This window comes from Diuraphis noxia, unplaced genomic scaffold, assembly GCF_037042655.1.
Source record: "Diuraphis noxia isolate RWA-SAM2 unplaced genomic scaffold, SU_Dnox_SAM2 contig0002, whole genome shotgun sequence".
In the NCBI taxonomy this organism is placed as follows: Eukaryota; Metazoa; Arthropoda; class Insecta; order Hemiptera; family Aphididae; genus Diuraphis; species Diuraphis noxia.
Window position 1 is genome coordinate 29,126,434 of NW_028301712.1, and position 19,875 is coordinate 29,146,308.

The 19,875-nt window shown below is 34.3% G+C and overlaps 1 protein-coding gene and 1 long non-coding RNA gene across 2 annotated transcripts; both read right to left on the reverse strand.

Annotated features, from left to right (window-relative positions):
* Nucleotides 1-7,095: 7,095 nt before the first annotated feature.
* On the reverse strand, nucleotides 7,096-8,834 carry LOC149058316 (uncharacterized). Its single transcript, XM_089221019.1, has one exon. It carries the CDS (start codon nucleotides 8,575-8,577, stop codon nucleotides 7,201-7,203), a length of 1,377 nt encoding a protein of 458 aa, XP_089077145.1. The 5' UTR covers nucleotides 8,578-8,834; the 3' UTR covers nucleotides 7,096-7,200.
* Nucleotides 8,835-12,956: 4,122 nt separating this feature from the next.
* Nucleotides 12,957-14,049, reverse strand: LOC149058317 (uncharacterized). The gene is made up of 2 exons (XR_016190524.1): nucleotides 13,646-14,049; nucleotides 12,957-13,562 (listed from the first exon to the last, which is right to left on the reverse strand). It is a non-coding gene; the product is annotated as an uncharacterized LOC149058317 (long non-coding RNA).
* Between the last annotated feature and the right edge of the window lie 5,826 nt (nucleotides 14,050-19,875).

Here is a 19,875-nt window from a genome sequence, read left to right on the forward strand (position 1 = left end):
ATAGATCTTACACTGTGTATGAACAGTTATAAAAATACGGTTTTCGTAAACTGACATTGAATGTTAAAATTGCTACTCACGTACACTATTTTCTAAAAATTTAAAAATGTTTAAAAAAAAATGTGCGTGTATGTATACTGCTCGTCGATCCAAGAGCTGAGCTTGGCCGCCTGGCGAGTTTTGTTAATATTATATATATTGTAATTTGTAATTAATATATATATATATAGGCGAATCTACAGGTGTGCCATCAATTGCTTAAATTCATATTTATTATTTAGTCTAGGGTGCTCGAAGTTTACCAGCGACTTGTCTTTGTGATTCAACGTGGTGTGGTGTACCTAGTGGGGACAGTGGTGTTCAGCACTTACTTCGTGCTCCTGTCCTGGCTGCATTCATTGTTATAGTATTGTGAAGTCTTCGTAAACAGTTGTAGGCACAGTGCACACATTCGCACGTACGCAGGGTCAACTTGTTTTATTTGTATTACTTTTGATATACTTACAGGCCCTGGTGCGGTAGAGTAGGTGTAAAACCAGGTGTGTGTCCCAACTGTTCTATGAGTATTGTTCGAACAAATTTTTGTGTTAACATGACCGACGGGCCTTAATCTAGTCTTATATATTTACTATTATTGTTAAAAGAAAACATTTTTTATTTTTATATTATATGCCATCAGGCAATTGTAAACTTACCTGGCAATACCTTATACATATTGTAACGAGAAATTGTTACTTCTAAATATAGCGGTTAGTATCGACCGCCTGTAAATGCAGTCACGCGTTACTAGCGATGTATCGCAGAGTTAATATTGTCGAGGAACGAAAAGATAACGCTCAGTGGACGCAACAGAGCGCGCTACCCGGCAACAGTATTAAAACCACGGTGTGGCCAGCGCGAATTATACGGTTTAAAGTCACGGAAAAGGACTTAACAATACATAATCAGTAACTAAACGAGGTCTCTAATATCATACTAATGTCAACGGCACCATTAATAAAGACGGGTTATGAGAAAATCATAAAAGTAACACGATGCACACTCCCGATTCTACAAAAACATTAGAGTCGAGAAGTACATAAGTACGGCTGGTCGACGACTACTCAGACACACCGCTCCTGCCGTGATATTGAATAGACGGTACAGAGGAATACAGGTTAACTGTATTAACGCCCTGTACCCGAAATCTACAAGATATCACGGTTAGTGACGAAACCACGCCGTGCCACCAAGGACCGCAATCATAACAGAGTCGTCGAGGAACCGTCAATAGCAGTACTTCCCACAACACCAGCGCCCAGTACAACGACTTCACTGAGGAATCATCGGCAGTATCTCCCGGAGGACCAGTGCCCAGGAAACAGAAAACTGTAAGTTTTTATTGTGCACGGACTACGAACTATCGTACTAATACCGGCACAACTATATCCACTGTCCCTATCCTTTTATTATGCACGGGCTACGAACTATCATAGTATGACTAATATAATTATATTGTACTATTGGCTTGTGTTATTGTAAATATATTCATGTTTTACTTGTATGCTCCAAGAAGCAATTAATACCTATAATCTATAAAAAAAAAGAAAATGTAATATATTATGAATACCTTAATAAAGTAAATGTATATGACAATATAAACTTGAGTTGTTGTCATTACCGTTACAATTGGCGCCCAACTACAAGGCTCGATTTTAGAAACAACCACACATCAAAAGACTACTTGCTTTTATGCAGAACTACATCTTTACAAAATGCCGCCAAAGAAGCCTATGGTTAGTGAAGAAGAATTTCGGCTTTTCCGAGGAGAGGTAGAAAGAAACAGTCAATTCCTGGTTAATCAACTACTACAAAAGATTAATGATAACGAACGGAAAATTGAAGATATCAAAGAAGATCACAGAAAAGAAATGGAGAAAATTTCGGAAAACTGTACCAAAATGATAAGAGATATGGAACAACAACACCAGAATAGCATAGACAATCTGAAGAAAATATTCTTTGACCCAGATCAAAGTATGAAGAGTAACGACCATAGGAGTTCCAACATAGAAATATCTAAACCAACGTTCTATGGAAATCATAAAGATCAGCACCCCATTGATTTTCTGCAAAACGTAGAAGAAAGTCAAGCAAATTAATCGGGAAGAAAAACTAATAATTGTCCGGGACTGTCTAAAAAACGCTGCGAACAATTGGTTTTCAACAATTAAGTTTCAAATTAGAAACTATTCAGAATTCAGGGACGCATTCATTGACGAATTTTGGTCCAGAGAGATACAAATTCAGATGTGGAGCAACTGTCTCAATACGTCTCAGGTACCAAGTAATATTACATACCGAGAACATTTTTCGCAATGGGCATCGAAACTACGTCATTTGCAAGTTCCGCAGTTATCGGAAGAGGAAATTGTGAAAAACATAGCGAGCCATTATCCAGGGTATCTCCGAGCAATATTAATATCCTTACCAGAAAAGTCTATAGTCAATGCCATGAAAGTCCTCAGCACAGAAGAAGGCCGTAGAGAAAAAACTGAATCACCAATTAGTGATCATAGTATAAACAACCAATCACAAAGAAACAATAATTGGAACTTTCAGAACGTGAGAAGCAGCGGTCAAGCTAGTGATTGGCGAAGCAACCAACAAGATAATAATCGACAACACAACAATACGAATCAGAGGACAACTCGAAACAACAACCAACCTCAAAACAACCGATGGAACAATGGGCAAGATAACCAACAACAACCACGGGAGACCAACCAACAAATCAATCAAGTCAATGTAGAAGTAGTTGAAGAAGCACCAGAAAAAACGAGTGAAGACAGTAATAAAGTAATGCATGCAGTAAATAACATACCAGTTAATGGTAAGACAGTCAGTCCTTACATACAGTGTAAAATCGAAGGTGAGTCTGTGCAACTACTAGTAGATACAGGAGCGACAATCAGTGTGTTGACAAAAGAAATCATAGATAGAATCCTACAGAACAACAGCCGAGTTCCAGTATTACCGGTCCACGGAGTACAAATCAGCAACGCGGTGGGCAAAAAGATTTGTAAAGTATCAAAACAAATTTTCTGCGCATGCAAAATTGGTCCAGCAACAATATACGCACATTTTGTGCAAGTAGAGAACTTGAATGAGAAAGGCATCATCGGAGCAGATGTTTTACAACAATATAATGCACAAATCAACTTTAATGATCGAACGATAATATGGAACATTGATAAAGTCATTTATACTACATCATTCACAGACACGGATCCGAAGATCACCACGGAAGACCAACAGATGCATAGAATACAACTAATGGATAATGAAGAAGAAGATGAACAACAGATGAACGAGCAGTAAAAACAAAGGTTCGCGAAACTTATAGAAAATTACAAACACATATTTTCAGATAACCCTGGAAGAATCAAAGGTTATCAATGTCAAATCCGAGTTAAAGAAGGGGACCCTATATACCAGAGGCCATACCCTGTACCGATATCACGTATAGCCAAAATGGACATGGAAATACAACGGATGTTGGACCTAGGAATCATTGAAAAATCCACATCGCCATGGTCCTCACCAATCGTTGGAGTTGAAAAAAAAACGGAGACGTACGTATCTGTATTCACGCGAGAAAAATCAACCAGCGTATAATACCGGATCGCGAATGTCCAATGAACATCGAAGAAATCTTAATGAAATTTGAAGGGGCCCGATACCTCAGCTCAATCGACCTCACGGCTAGATACTGGCAGTGTCCGCTTCGCCAAGACTGCAGGGAGATCACAGCATTTTTGTACCAGGGTAGGAATTATCAATACCAAGTATTACCATTTGGACTTGTAAATTCAGTTGCAGAATTTCAAAAAATACTCGACAAGGTTTTAGGACCGGAACTACTCTACGGTATTGCAATATACGTGGATGACATTCACATAATGTCAAAAACCTTCGAAGAACACATGCAACATTTAACACAAATCTTTCAGAGATTTAGTGATTATAATTTAACTATCAATATGTCAAAATCACACTTTTTTAGGTCACAAATATTATTCTTGGGACATATCATATCTAGAGATGGTATAAAAATGGACCCAGAAAAGGAACAGGTGATACAAAACATTCAACCACCTAAAAATCGCAAACAACTACAATCTTTTTTAGGATTTATAAACTTTTATCGAAAGCACATACGTGATCAGGACGGACAGCAAAGCTAAGCCAATTATTGAAGAAGGGGACTACCTGGAGTTGGGAACAACAGCATCACATAGCATTCACCGAAATTAAACAACTATTTTTGGAAGACATAATAATCCGGTATCCAGACTTTCAAGAATGTTTTTATATAAACTCGGGTGCATCATGTACCGCAATCGGGGCAGAACTTTACCAGATCAATAAGGATGGAAAACACCAGACCTTAGGGTTTATAAGTAGAACACTGAGCGCCGCCGAAAGAAATTACAATACTACGGAGTTAGAGCTGTTAGCAATTGTATACGCATGTAAGAAATTTAGGAACTACATTTTGGGATAAACTACCAAGGTGCTGACGGACCACCAAGCGCTTGTTTTCTTAAATCAATGTCAGCTATTGAATGCTCGGCTTACCCGATGGTCAATCACATTGCAAGAATACTCGCTCGAAGTAATCCACATTCCTGGAAACAACACATTGTGGCCGACACACTCACCAGATATCCACAAACTGAACGGGATATTCCCCAACAAAATCTAACGAACATTACTATTAATAAACTCATGTTAGACGAATATAGCAAAGACTTACGAAAACAGTTAACACAGTTACAAAAGTTACAGTATCAAGATCCAAAATTAAACAAAATTATTAACAGAATACGGAGTGAACCGAACAAATACTTCACAATATACGAAGGTCTGTTGTTCTCCATTGGCAAAGATAACGTTTACCGGGTTATGATTCCGGATGAAACAAGGGATCAGTTAATCAAAGAAACCCATGAAAATTTTGGACACGTTGGGGCTTACAAGACTTACCACGTACTCCGAAGTAATTACCGAATGAATGACATGTACCGAGCAATAAAAAGGTTCACACGATCTTGTGAACTTTGCCAAAAAAGCAAGGTTAACACACAAAGAGCAAGGGGACCAACGATATCGTCAGAACCCGAAGAACCGCAAGATACCATATCATTGGACCTTATGGGGCCGTTACCAAGGGGACAGTTAGGTATGAAATATATTTTTGCGCTCATTGATACCTTTTCAAAGCATATCAAAATCTATGCACTGCGCCGAGCAACTACAGATGCTATTCTTAACAAATTAATCAATGATTACTTACCAACGTACGGGCCAATACGAAGAATATTGACCGACAACGGTACTCAGTTTGTCTGCCACAAATGGACCAACAAATTACAACTACTGGGCATCCAAGCCGTCTACACCACCACGTATCATCCAGAAAGTAACCCGGTGGAAAGGGCTAACCGGGAAATAGGACACCTCCTACGGACCTATTGTAACAAGAAACACACCACTTGGGTTAAATGGCTCGATAATATCGAGTTTTGGTTGAACAACACCACACACCAATCGACCGGATTCACTCCTATGCAAATCATGACAGGGAAGAAATGTAGTCTATCCATTGATAAATTAATTCCATTACCTATACAGACTCCAGAAAAAGATGGGGAAGATTGGCAAGAAGTCGACTCCGGAAGCGAGCAAAACAAAGAACTCAGGCCAAGGACAAGGGAAAACGGTTTCCATCATATCAAGTCGGCCAACAGATATTAGTTCGAGAGCATCGACTGTCGTCAGCACCAGACACGGAAATTCACAAATTCTTTTTGCTATACCACGGACCATACACTATCAGTGAAGTTGGGAAAAACAACACGGCCGTGATCACAAATAGAATTGGGGATCCAGTCACGCATAACTTCAAAAATATTAAACTCTACATCCCTCCTGATCCCGGAAAGAGTAGAGTAAAATTTGAAGAGTCGCAAAACTAACTAACCCTCCTCGTTTCGTGTTGTGCCGGTGGTAGATCTAACTGTTAAAATCAACATGTGTTATCTGTATTTTTATCAACATCTGTTTTAGAGCATAACAAATATGGGCAATGATGACACTCCTCGCTCCAGCCGCACACCAACGAACACCCCAGAGTCAGGCCGTTGGCTCGACGAATTACTCGAAACTCGATATCGCGAATTATTCGGTGACGAATATATATATGAAGACATGCGTGAACTACGTACAGAGAAAATTAACAAGCTCAACGTATCCAGCATACCTATAAGCATTCAGTACGAGAAGGCCATGGCCGAGTATAGGCGTGAGCTAGAGGCTGAAGTAACACAATATCGAACCGGGTCTACAGTTAGTTTCCCACCCACGATGCAGTGTGTTAGAGCTCCAGATCCGGAGGAGGGCCTCGAATTGAATATTGATCCTGCAGAGGTCACAGAAATTATGGCTACCAAGGACACTATTGCAGTTGCCGAAAAAACCATTCTGCAGATCAGCAACCGCAAACGCAAGAAAGAGGAATGGAAGACCCGCCGGAATATGGTCCGAATGAGGGCTCACCGTAGCAAATAGAGTAGAGGAAAAAAATTAATTGTATGTTTTTTTTTTATTATTATTATTACCGTGGAGGAAGGATACCCCACGCCAGTCAAGTCGACACACCATTTTGTTTCTTTCGATGTTTTGATTTTATATTTATTTGTTTTATTTCAAAATGTTCCACAAAACAAAAACTACAAAACCAAAAGGGGACAATGTAACGAGATATTGTTACTTCTGAATATAGCGGTTAGCATCGACCGCCTGTAAATGCAGTCACGCGTTACTATAGTGCGGCCAGCGAAACTAGGCGGGTGATCGCCGCGCGCCTGGTGGCCAATTTTCGTCAGTGTTTCCAAGACTTCATTCCCGCGTAAAATAATTTTAAAAAAGCTCTGGAGTTGTAATAAAAACTAAACGACAAACGTTCGATATTTCTATACGTAAAACTTATTATTTATTAATTATCACATTCGCTAATAAGTTATAATATTAATATCATTATTTTTTACGCAATTATATAATATGTATGTACATTTAAAAACTAATAACTAAGTAATGAAACTTAAAACTATTATAATAATATTTACATAGAAAAATGGTTTTCCGAATTGAAATATTCTAGTCCTCACAGCTGTCGTCTTCATCTTCACTTGAGCTGCTTTCGTCAGGATTAATGGTCAATATTATTGGTTCTAATATCTCATCCCTTAGTCCCGCCTTGACGTAGTCCTCTTCCTGGATCTTGACGCAATGCTCACCACATTTGGCCCAATCGTTCGAAGTAACTGCATCGATCTCTTTATGCACAAGTTTCTCGACATCTGCAATTTTGAAAGTTGAATTTTTTTCAGCCACTCTGCCTTTAACTTGCGCCCAAATAAGTTCTATTGGGTTATACTGACAGTGGTAAGGGGGAAGCCTTACCACTTCATGACCCATTTCGGAAGTTAGTTCATCCAGTTTATATTTTTTTCCGCGCGGCATCGAAAGTTTCACCTTTTCCCGTAACTCGTCAAGTGTTTCTACAGGAGAAAAATCTATATTTTTATCCCGTAACCACTGTTGAACATCTGACTTTCTACTGTTGGACTTCGGATAGTTCTCGGCCAAAGAAGAGTGATATGAAGCGTTATCCATGACAATAATACTCGGCTCTTCTAAGTTAAGTAACATTTGTGAAAACCAACTTTCAAAAATTGTGGCGTTCATTTGTGAATGATAATCCTTGTCACCAGAATTACATCGAAAAATAAGTTTTGATTCTTTAATGAATCCGAAGGAAGGAGATCCGGCGTGGCATACTATGAGGCGGCTGCCTTTGCCTGTAGGTACTTTTAAGCCTTCCGTATTTTCTTCATTTTGCCAAATACGTCCACGCGTATGATTTTGATTAACCCAGGTTTCATCTAAGTAGATTACCGGCCGAGTATCACCGTTCCTACGAAACTCGTTCATTTTTCTAAGAAATTTAACGCGCGCAGCTACTATATCGGACCGTTCCATCAAGAATTTGCGACCGTCGTTACATTTTTTGTACTTAAAATGAAGTTGTTTTAAAATTATTTTTACCGACGATTTTGATCCACGGTAATTTAATTTTTCACGCAGTTCCGATAATATTTTAGCACTCGTTGGAAATTCACCTTTGTCGTAAAAGCTATGGACAACTCTTCTGACCACTTCATTGTCAAAATCATCAAGTTCAGTGACAGATTTCTCGCGACAGTATTTTTTTCGTGGCGATTGAAATTTAAGGTCATTAGAACTTCCGACACATAATGGTTCTTCTCGATTTCCAGTTACTTTACTTTCATGACATATCCGTTGTACAGTTCTCAGACTCACCGCACAAGCTTCGGCCGTCCTCTCCTGTGATTGTCGAAAATAATCTGCTAATTCCGGCTTATCTTTGCAGTTGGCTAAGGTTTTAAAAAATGTATATACGTTGTATATTGTTTTTTTCGTTTGGGAATGTATATCGGGTCTAATTGACATTTTGAAAAAATAATTTACACAAACGATCAGTAAAAAAAACAAACACAAAAAAAAATTCAAATATTGTAAAATATTAAAACAGCCGTGTAAAAAAATCACATTAAACTTAAACGATAGCAATCAACAGATACACGAAGGGCAGAGGATCGAAGACTAACACATTATGAAGAAAAAAATGGTTCTTGTACACAATTTGGTTTCAATAAAATTACAATAGGTACAATAAAGTCAATGGAATGTGGTCACCAGTGCCAGATGTCCAGTTTCAATAGAAAAAAGGCGCGCTAGACGGTTACCCTCACCCTCGGCAGTATGTAGTACCCATATTATTATATTATATATATTGTATAAACGATGTACCTCATACCATGGAACACTACATTATATAGTGTTCACTGTTCAATGCTTATACGCTAATAAAATATTTGTGTTGTAAGGACACCCAAAATTTTTTATAAAACAGCTGAAACACAACTGCATCAGCTATTCATTTAATAAGCAATACTTTTAGAACCCCTGGTTCACATGAAAACAGCCACCAGGCGCGCGGCGATCACCCGCCTAGTTTCGCTGGCCGCACTTTTTTTAATAGCGGTGTATCGCAGAGTTAATATTGTCGAGGAACGAAAAGATAACGCTCAGTGGACGCAACAGAGCGCGCTACCCGGCAACAGTATTAAAACCACGGTGTGGCCAGCGCGAATTATACGGTTTAAAGTCACGAAAAAGGACTTAACAATACATAATCAGTAACTAAACGAGGTCTCTAATATCATACTAATGTCAACGGCACCATTAATAAAGACGGGTTATGAGAAAATCATAAAAGTAACACGATGCACACTCCCGATTCTACAAAAACATTAGAGTCGAGAAGTACATAAGTACGGCTGGTCGACGACTACTCAGACACACCGCTCCTGCCGTGATATTGAATAGACGGTACAGAGGAATACAGGTTAACTGTATTAACGCCCTGTACCCGTGTCTACAAGATATCACAGTTAGTGACGAAACCACGCCGTGCCACCAAGGACCGCAGTCATAACAGAGTCGTCGAGGAACCGTCAATAGCAGTACTTCCCACAACACCAGCGCCCAGTACAACGACATCACTGAGGAATCATCGGCAGTGCCGGAGGACCAGTGCCCAGGAAGCAGAAAACTGTAAGTTTTTATTGTGCACGGACTACGAACTATCGTAGTAATACCGGCACAACTATATCCATTTTTTTTTTGGCGTACTGCACCCTGGTCTAGGTGTATTATCTTCATCACTCATTTTTCATTCAAACGTTGAATGTGTCAACAATGAAAATAAAATTAAAAATTATAACGTTCAAGTTTAACTGTTGAAGACGTGAAGTGCTAATGTGCATTATGCATTTATGCAATCACAAAAAATCACATATTCACATAGTATATTCTTATCTATGTGTGAAATGTTAAAATGTTGTTTATTGTTATGACGGTGTTACCCTCTCTGTAACATTTCGAGCGTAGCGAGAAAAAAATTTTTTATACGATAATTTTTACGCTGGGTACGATAATTTTATGGATATTGTACGATATACTTATAAAATAGGATGGCAACACTGGAGCTATCGTAGTAATACCGGCACAACTATATCCACTGTCCCTATCCTTTTATTGTGCACGACTACGAGCTATCGTAGTAATACCGGCACAACTATACCCACTGTCCCTATCCTTTTATTATGCACGGGCTACGAACTATTATAGTATTACTAATATAATTATATTGTACTATTGGCTTGTGTTATTGTAAATATATTCATGTTTTACTTGTATGCTCCAAAAAGCAATTAATACCTATAATCTATAAAAAAAAAGAAAATGTAATATATTATGAATACCTTAATAAAGTAAATGTATATGACAATATAAACTTGAGTTGTTGTCATTACCGTTACAATATTTATTATAAAACCATACAAAAAAATATTATTGTTATTATGATTATTGCTAATAAAGCACACACATTTATACAACATTGAACTTATATCATATTTTTCTATACCTTTTTTTTTTCTAATATATAATATAATTATACTCATATACTTAGTGCATCAGTTTATGTTGCCTACCTATTCAGCTGTGAAGGCACTACTTATTTACAAAGAAAAAATAAGAGCTGACCGTGGCTACAGACTATATTATGTCATGCAATATAAGTGCCATGCAAAAAAATTTAAAGATGAAACCCATGGACTTTGCTGCCGTGACGGTAGAGTTGTCTTACACCAATTTGAGGATCATCTTCCAGACCTAATTGAAAGTTTAATTGATAATTCTCACCCTATATCAAAACATTTCTTTGATAATATTCTAGACGGTATAATACTCTGTTTCAAATGACGTCGTTTGGATCAAACGAAATTGCTGAAGGGAACTTCATGCCCACTTTTAAAATTCAGGGTGCATATTTAAATTAGCAGAGGAAGAATACCACATATTTCCCGAGGCATGCGACGCCATTAAATCTGATTTTTACATGGACGATTATTTGGGTGGTTTGGAGGTTGGGACACTAAAGATAAAGCGTTAAAGTTACGTAATTCTCTAATGGAAGTTATGTTACGCGGTGGTTTTCCATTAAGAAAATTGATGTCAAATAGTGCCGAACTACCTAACAATATGCCAGATATAGGAAATAAATCAATGACCATAATGGAACTTGAAAATAAAATTTTAGGTTTATTATGGTATCCAGAACGCAAAGTTTTTAAATACAAAATCGAAACCATTAAGCTAAACGATCTACCAGTTACAAAAAAAAAATATATTATCACAAATCGCTTCGTTGTTTGACCCACTACGTCTCGTTGGACCAATAGTAATACGCGCAAAAATATTAATGTAAAAATTATGGCAATTGCAATGCGATTGGGATAAACCTGTGACTATTGAAGTAAAAAATGAGTGGAAAAATTATTTAAATTCATTAAATTATTTGCGTGAGTTAGAAGTACCTAGATATCTCGGTACCACAGTTATCTACATAGTGCTCGGTACCGAAATTGACTACGAACTACAAATACACGGTTTTGCTGACGCTAGTTTATTAGCATACGGGGCGTGTTTATATATTCGTTGTTCTAGTAGAGATAATGTACACGTTACTAAACTTATTTGTGCAAAATCAAAAATAGCACCTTTAAAAATAATATTACTACCTTGACTCGAATTATGTGCCGCCTTAATACTCGCGCATTTTGCAACTAAAGTTTTACCTAAATTAAAATTAAATATAAAAAATAAATATTTCTGGACGGACTACTCTATAACATTAGCTTGGATCAAATCTCCTTCCTCAAAATGGAAAACTTTCGTAGCTCACCGAGTATGTGAAATACAGGATATTACCAGTTTAAATGAATGGAAATCACGTGAGCACGCAAGATAATCCAGCCGATCTAATATCTCGCGGTTGTCATCGTCCCAATCAAATAATAAATAATAAGTTATGATGGGAGGGCCTTCACTGGCTCACTGACAATTCCGATAAGTGGCCCAAATCAAAAATTAACGTTAATATAGTGCGATACCGGAAGCTAAAGAGAAAATTGTTCTATTATAGTAGATCCTATAAATGAAAACCTAATTAAAAAATATTCATCGTAGAATAAATTATTACGGATATTTGCCCATTCTATACGCTTTATTAAAATTCGTGTCAAAAAACTTAAATTTTTTGGTCCAATTCAACCTGAAGAAAGACGCCGAGATTGCTGTTATCAAAATAACACAATCATATTACTGGTCAGACGATATCGTGGCGGTTTATCCCAAAGATGGGCCTGTGTGCAAAACTAAAAAAAGGTCCCCCCTTCGTTTTTTATTAAATAATATAGGTATAGATATGTAAATTCAAATTTAAAGTAAGAATTTTTATTCTAAAATAAAACTGGAATGAAGACTTCTAAATCTATATCCAGCGACCACTATTCTTTGAAAGAATAAGAGAAATAAACATAAAATCATTTATTTTTGTGTACCACGCAACTCCATCTAACTTCTATTAATTTTATATACAAAACCCATACCTATCATTAAAATTTCATTCTCAACTGAAATTATGATTTAAAAATATGAGGACATATTTTATGTAAGATAGGGGTGTGTTGTATCATGCATAATAATATAATATATAAGAAATATTACAATTAGAACTATTAACTAGGTTAAGTAAACAATCATATGTAACTGGTAAACAATTAAGTAATGGCGTAATACAATAACAATTAGTATAATTTTAAGCTTAGTCAGTAAGTATCAGTGTTGGTGAGTTGTGGCCCAAACCCTAAATAACGTACGAGTTGCAGCCCGGGTTTATAAGAGGTACGTACGAGTTGCGGCCGTGGACTTTTTTCTATGGGCTTTTTTTCCGCCTTCCTAATGATTAATGACCATACGAGTATGGGTTATCTAATATCTATATTTAAAAAAAAAATAATAATAATAATAGTACAATTTATTTAATATGTAAGTGGATAATAAGTTGGATAATATTTTAAATTTGGGATACAATTGTTGCATGAAATACATTAATAATATATTTTTTATATATTGAGAATAATAAACGCCAATCGGCAATAACCATTTAAGTTAATCTTAATATGATATAAGATAATATAACATAATATAAACTTAAGTATATTAATATTAGTTTGACAAATATTTAAAATTATAATGGTTAGGTAGTAAAAAGAAGGTATACCTAAAACACATGAATAAAAATAAGTGAATCCGAGTACTGTAAACATAATATTAATTATATAATAATAATGTACCTGAATTTAATTGGAAACAAAGTCTATAAACCCAGGCTTAAATAAATACCTATAAGTTACATATTATATTTATATTATCAGCATGTAAAATATTGTATGAGTTGAAAATTTTAATTGTTAACCGGTATCCGCTATGAAATATAAAATTCATCCGACCCGTTCAGTAATCATCTATTGAAAAAAAAGGGAAAAAAGTATTCATTAAACTTTGATTTGTACACAGTACATATTATATATATAATTTGAAAACTCACCTTTACAACACTGGCATTTTGTAATTGCAAATGATACTATTTCTTCACAACGCCATTGAGAGGTAAAACTAAGCGCCTGGCATCTTTTTTTACAAAAAAAGTAACAGGATGTCATCGGTTCTGGAAAGACAGAAGTGGACCATGGAACGTTGCAAGTCTTTTCGCTATTTTTATCCTCATCATTATACTTGGCCCTCTTCTCATCACTTTCATAAGAATCTCCATACAATAACGAAAATATAAAAATAAAATAAACAAAATAAGCTTTTTTTAAGAGATTCATTTTATATTATTTGTTGTTAAACTAAAAACAAATGATATTTTTTCATAAATACTTGGTATGAATATGGTTTACAAAGGCTAGATATCAGTTGAATTTGTCGATGTGAACTAGTTCAAACTCATTTCCTGCAGATCCCAACAAGAATATTTCTAGCGATCCTAGTGAAATTTGTCACAACTAACCTTATTAGCTCTTTACAAAGGCACCATCCATTTAACCGAAGTACCGCCCAGTATGAAACAACGAGCAATCAAACCATGATGATTATATTAGATCTGTGCGATAATAGTGGTGACACTGGTATATGGTGTTATTTATTATACATTGTTAAAGACTGACGCAAACTTAAATTTGTCTACCTATAATTTCTTTCATCATAAAATGCCATCACGGTAAAAAGAGCCGTATCAGACTATACAGGGTGTCCCGTGAGGATTTACCCATTGCGATATCTCCCGAAATAATGGTGATATCGAAATTCTGGTTTTGTAATAAGACTCACAGGGATAAGAACTACAATTATTTCAAATTTTAATTTATTTTAATGTTTTGGTAAAAAAGTTAAAAAATATATTATTTTTTTTAATTATTTCAAAAAAAAATTAAAGATAGCCATTTTGTTGAGTTTATTTTTCTGAAAATATTGACGATTCAAAATTTTAATTTCCTGATTTTTAATATTTTTTTTAGTTTCGAGAAAAATTGCGTATTATTTAACACCGCCATTTGAGTTTTAAGTAAAACCGAGAAGATAAGTTTTCAATTTAGTAGGTGTCGATGTATTAAAGACTTGATTATTTGATTAATTATTGCAACACGCGTATATGTAGCTGAATAATTGTAACTACGAACCATTGGCGTAGTTTTCAGGGGTTATGGGACTACAGTCAGAAATACTTATGAAGTCTGCTCACGGTGTTTAATTTATTTAAAACATTTTATCCGAAATTATAATTTTAAATGTTTTTATAACTTTTCTTAAAATTCATCAAGGCTTCTAATATTAGTTGTATAATGTTTATTGACAATTATTGTACTAATATATTTATTTATTTATTTTTATCATAAACATGTTTATTTATAGATCAACAATTTTAATTGTTTAATTTTTTATATACCGTACAAAAATATGTCACGATAAGAAGTTTTTTCTTGAAAATGTTTTGTTTTCCTTTAATTCAAGTTAAACACAGGGAGTTTTCTTATAAGTAATATTTGGCCCCACAGATAATTATTCCAAACTACGCCTAGTTTTGTAACAAAATTTGGCTATTTGGGTTATTGGTTTTACTTGATTCCTATATTTACAATATTCACGAAGTGTTTTTTGTATCATAATCATAAATAATAAACATATATCATTATCTGCTACCTTAACGGCTTTACAACTATAAAAATATATTTCAGAGAGGATTTATTGATTCCGGCAGAACATCCTCTGTGTTTAAAACATTAAAAAATGTTATACATCGACAATCGACTCCGCACACGGTTATTAATTTTTGTCAAATACCAGTTACATCGCATAGACGCGTAATATAATAATACCTACGTGGTTAAATATAATAGTATAATACTTTTATGTTATGTTTTTACAGTTGTTTAAAATTTAATTTTGAGTAGGCATAAAAGCTAATTAAAAAGTACTTACGTCATATTATTTAATGCTAAAAACATTCAACATAATAAATTAAAATATTTACATTATTATGATAATAATATATGTAATTTTGTTGTTTCAATTTGTCAGTTAGATAAATAATTATGTTATAACAGTATAATTCTACGGTATTACATACACACCCAATAAGGTATACACATAAACATAACATAAATGTGTTTTAATTTGCATAATTAAACTATTTGATTAATTTGGTAAATTTCTCGGATGACATTTTTAAAATTTATGTTAGCTATTATACATGTAAATTACATTTGTACAATCATAAATCTTTAAATCAATATAAAAAATCAAATAAAACTGATAAACATAACGTGAACATTAAATATGTATATTGTATTATATGTATATAAAATATTAAATTGGGTCTCTCTACCACCTGACTTATGCTGTATGGTATAGACATATAGTTTCCTCTATTTCCAAACATCCACGGTTTAAAGGCCTCGAGATTTCTAGGTACGATTATAGATCGTATCCTACACTCGTCTTCGCATTGGTCATAGCATACTTCCTCACCATTCTTCTAAACTTAATCTAAACTCTTCCCATCTCTGTACACTACATCACGGCGAATCGATATGCGATTTTGATCACATCCTTTTCAAATGCCCTTCTCTCATAACTAGTAGACTGTAGACAACTCCTTTTCTCTTTTCTTTCTTCTTTTGGCTATATTTCTCCCGATTCTAATCTTCTTCTCAACTACTATTCACTATTCATTCATATGTATGTCTGTTTTTTGTTTTGATACATCATTATATTGTAATCGCTTTGCCATAATTATTTTCTAATAAAAAGCAAATAAAAAAAAATATTTAATATTCGGACAAGGTTTATCTGTAAAATAAATAGATTAAACATTCATGAGTACAGAACATATATTGTATATATACATCACATACCTAATAAATATTAATAAATAATAAGTACCTATACATACTTAATCACATTTTAAATTGTTTACAGTTTTTACGTTGTTATGAAACCATTAACTAATATTATGATTAAACGCACTATACCTAGGTCAAATTAAATATGGTTACTTGAGAACCTGGAGAGGCTTGCAATACTCCAAAAAACAATATTTTAACTGTTATCTAGTATATAATGCAAATTATTACATTATGCAAGTTCCTGAATATTGTAAAAAAAAAATAAAAAAACTGCATATTTGAGCTGAGTTATTATAAAAATATCAAACAGATCAAGTTTAGTTTCGTTAGTTTAAAAATCACAGATAATTGACCTATACCTACAGTGTGTTTACGTCTTCACGATATGAGGTACCACTTAATATTTCCTCTGGATGACCTTGGGTTGAAATGGGATTTTCAGGAGGTAATAGGGAGGATAAGGGGTTATGAGTTCGAAAATGATATGTTCGAATAAAATTTGTTCGAATGAAAAGTGTTCGAAAAAGCATATGTTCGGATGAATTTTTGTTCGAATAGTTAAACTCAGTCTTAAGAACAAGCATATTATATTAAAATATTATTTATATAGTGAAAAAAATTATTAAATGTATAGGTTTATGTATATCGTCAAATAAAATAAATAAATGTATATACGAGTATATTCAAGTTAAAAGTTTAAATTGTACGCAATTCGGTGCGTAAATAATGTTAATTGTTAAATTGTCTTAAATAACCGTCTTTCCCTGGTTAACGGTATAATAGTTGGATTATACTATAGATAATAGATATCTTTATATCTATAATTTCAAAATAATAAATACAAAGTTTTCGAACAAAAATTCATCCGAACATATGCTTTTTCGAACACTTTTCATTCGAACACATTTTATTCGAACATATCATTTTCGAACACGTAACCTGACACCATAGGGAGTACCTAAATACACATTGTCAGCCAAAATTCAAATTTGTAACTCTCTCGGTACGCGCATGCGCAATACAACTTACTTTTTTTTAATGACAACACCAATTTTTTTATACGGATTCAGGTAGAGTATTTTTTTCCAAACCATTTTTGTACAAAAAGTTTTTTTCTAATTATAAAATTGGCAAATTTACAGTATGGTTAATTTTAATATTTATTCTTGTACTATTAATTTTTTATTTTCTTTACCTTCAGTATGTCTACAATATTAGTCTTCTTTGTATGTAAGTAGCAATTAAACATATCAAAAATAGGTAGCTCAATTATAAAATTAATATTATTAAAATGTCATTAAAAGCAGATTATAGGTACCTACATAAATATTAAATTTGACCATACTGTGATAACTCATATCGTGAACACACTATATATATATATATATTATATATATATTAAAATAGAATATTTACAATCTGTAACATAAGTACAATAAACAAATAGGATTTTTTTTTACAATATATTTACATGATGATAAAATATGAGGGGGGCTATAGGTATTTAATTCAATTCAATGATGTTTAAAATAGTAGCTTTGATTGTTGAAATAACTATAACCGTCAACAAATGTGCATTCGTGTACATGTGTAGGTATGCGATGTACGCAAGAAGGTGCACTTAGGTACTGTAAGTAGTGCCGTACTGCCGTGTACTACTCGAGTAGATCGATGTGTACGTATGTATTTAATATTTTCTTGTGTTCGTATTATAATTTATAAGTATACGGTTTACCAGCTCTATTATGTTACTTGAAAGCTGTGTAGATTTTTCATTTGAAATATACGCAACGTTTAAGAGTTGTTCGTGTGGGAACGATTGTGTTGGCGAAAGGGGGGGGAGGATAGATGTGTGCAACTTACCGGCGACCATCTATCTATATCTTCAAGGTAGGGCGCATGCGCATATCATCATCCCTCCAGTCCGAGGCCCAACCAGAACAACTGCACCCCTTGTAATATACGCCTGCACCGTGCAGCAGTGTTCGCGTCTCCGTTGAGGCATTATCGAGTAACCTGGTCGCGTTTACGGAGATATCCATCACACATGCATCACCCACACTTAGGTACCTATATAATCCCACAGATGATGATTTTTATCTTCGTTCCCTGTCTTGACGGAAAGAGATTTGCTGATTTGCCACACTTGCGGGATCTGCAATGAGACGGCGACGTATTGAAGTTTCCTCGGTTGCGAAATAAGCACTACGTGTACAGTATAACTACGCGCGTTTATATATGTATATAATATATATATATATATATATATTAGATAGGTATACTGCTACTTTAGATATATTGCGGTCACTTGTACATATCTTGTGCTTTTCGCCTTGCGGAAACATTATACCACCATTCAATAATGGCTTTTGATATATAGAAAGGGGGCCCTATACAATAATAATATTGAATATAACCTGAAGAAAATTCAGAAAATGTTAGGGCGAGCTTAGCCCCTAACACCTATTTGCGCCAATATGCAGTCATTATAAACGATTTTTATTATAATAAATAATCATTACTGACTACAGTTGTTATATAGTATATCTATCTATTCATGGACGCCCATTGTGGGGGTAAGACGGGGCACTTTTATCCCCCTGGAAAAATTATATGAACTTATAATTTAATAAATATTAGCATGATATTGACAGCATAAAATAAATTTTTTAGAATTTTGTTATTTTTCCCCCTCCTGAAAAGTGACCCATACATATTGGCAACCGTATGTATCTATTTTATTATTATATGTAATTGAAAATTGTAATCGATTTGATCTTTCATGCCACTATATTAAAGTACACGTGATATGGAGTTAAGGGATGATGCTTGCATGCTTTTTACATTATCTGTTGTTATAGTCAAATATCTAATTATATTAAGATGATGTTAGCGCACTATTTGTTTTCTCTAATTGGCCCACGCTCAAAATAAACAAAACGCATTTACACAGATTCATTTTCCCATGATTTTGAGAAATCTTAAAGTAGAATCACCTAGCTATTACAAAAAAAAAAAAAAAGATAAAGAATAGTAGTTTTGAGAGAATAACATATCGATATTATATTTTATTGCTATTTAATTTTATATCTGACTTTCAAAATAAACAAAATAATTTAAATTTAAAGGATGTTTAAATTGTTTTGATACAATATTTAGACGAATCAATATGTCATTCCCTCAAAAATATATTAATATCAATCTTTTTTTGTAATGGGTGATTTTATTTTAAGATTACTTAAAGACATAGAAAAAATGATTCTGCGTAAATGTTATACATGTTGAGCGGGGGCCAGAGAGAGAAGACAAAAAGTGTGCTGAGTGCTGACATTCTCTTAAATGGATGCGCAGTTCAGTGTATATACACGTA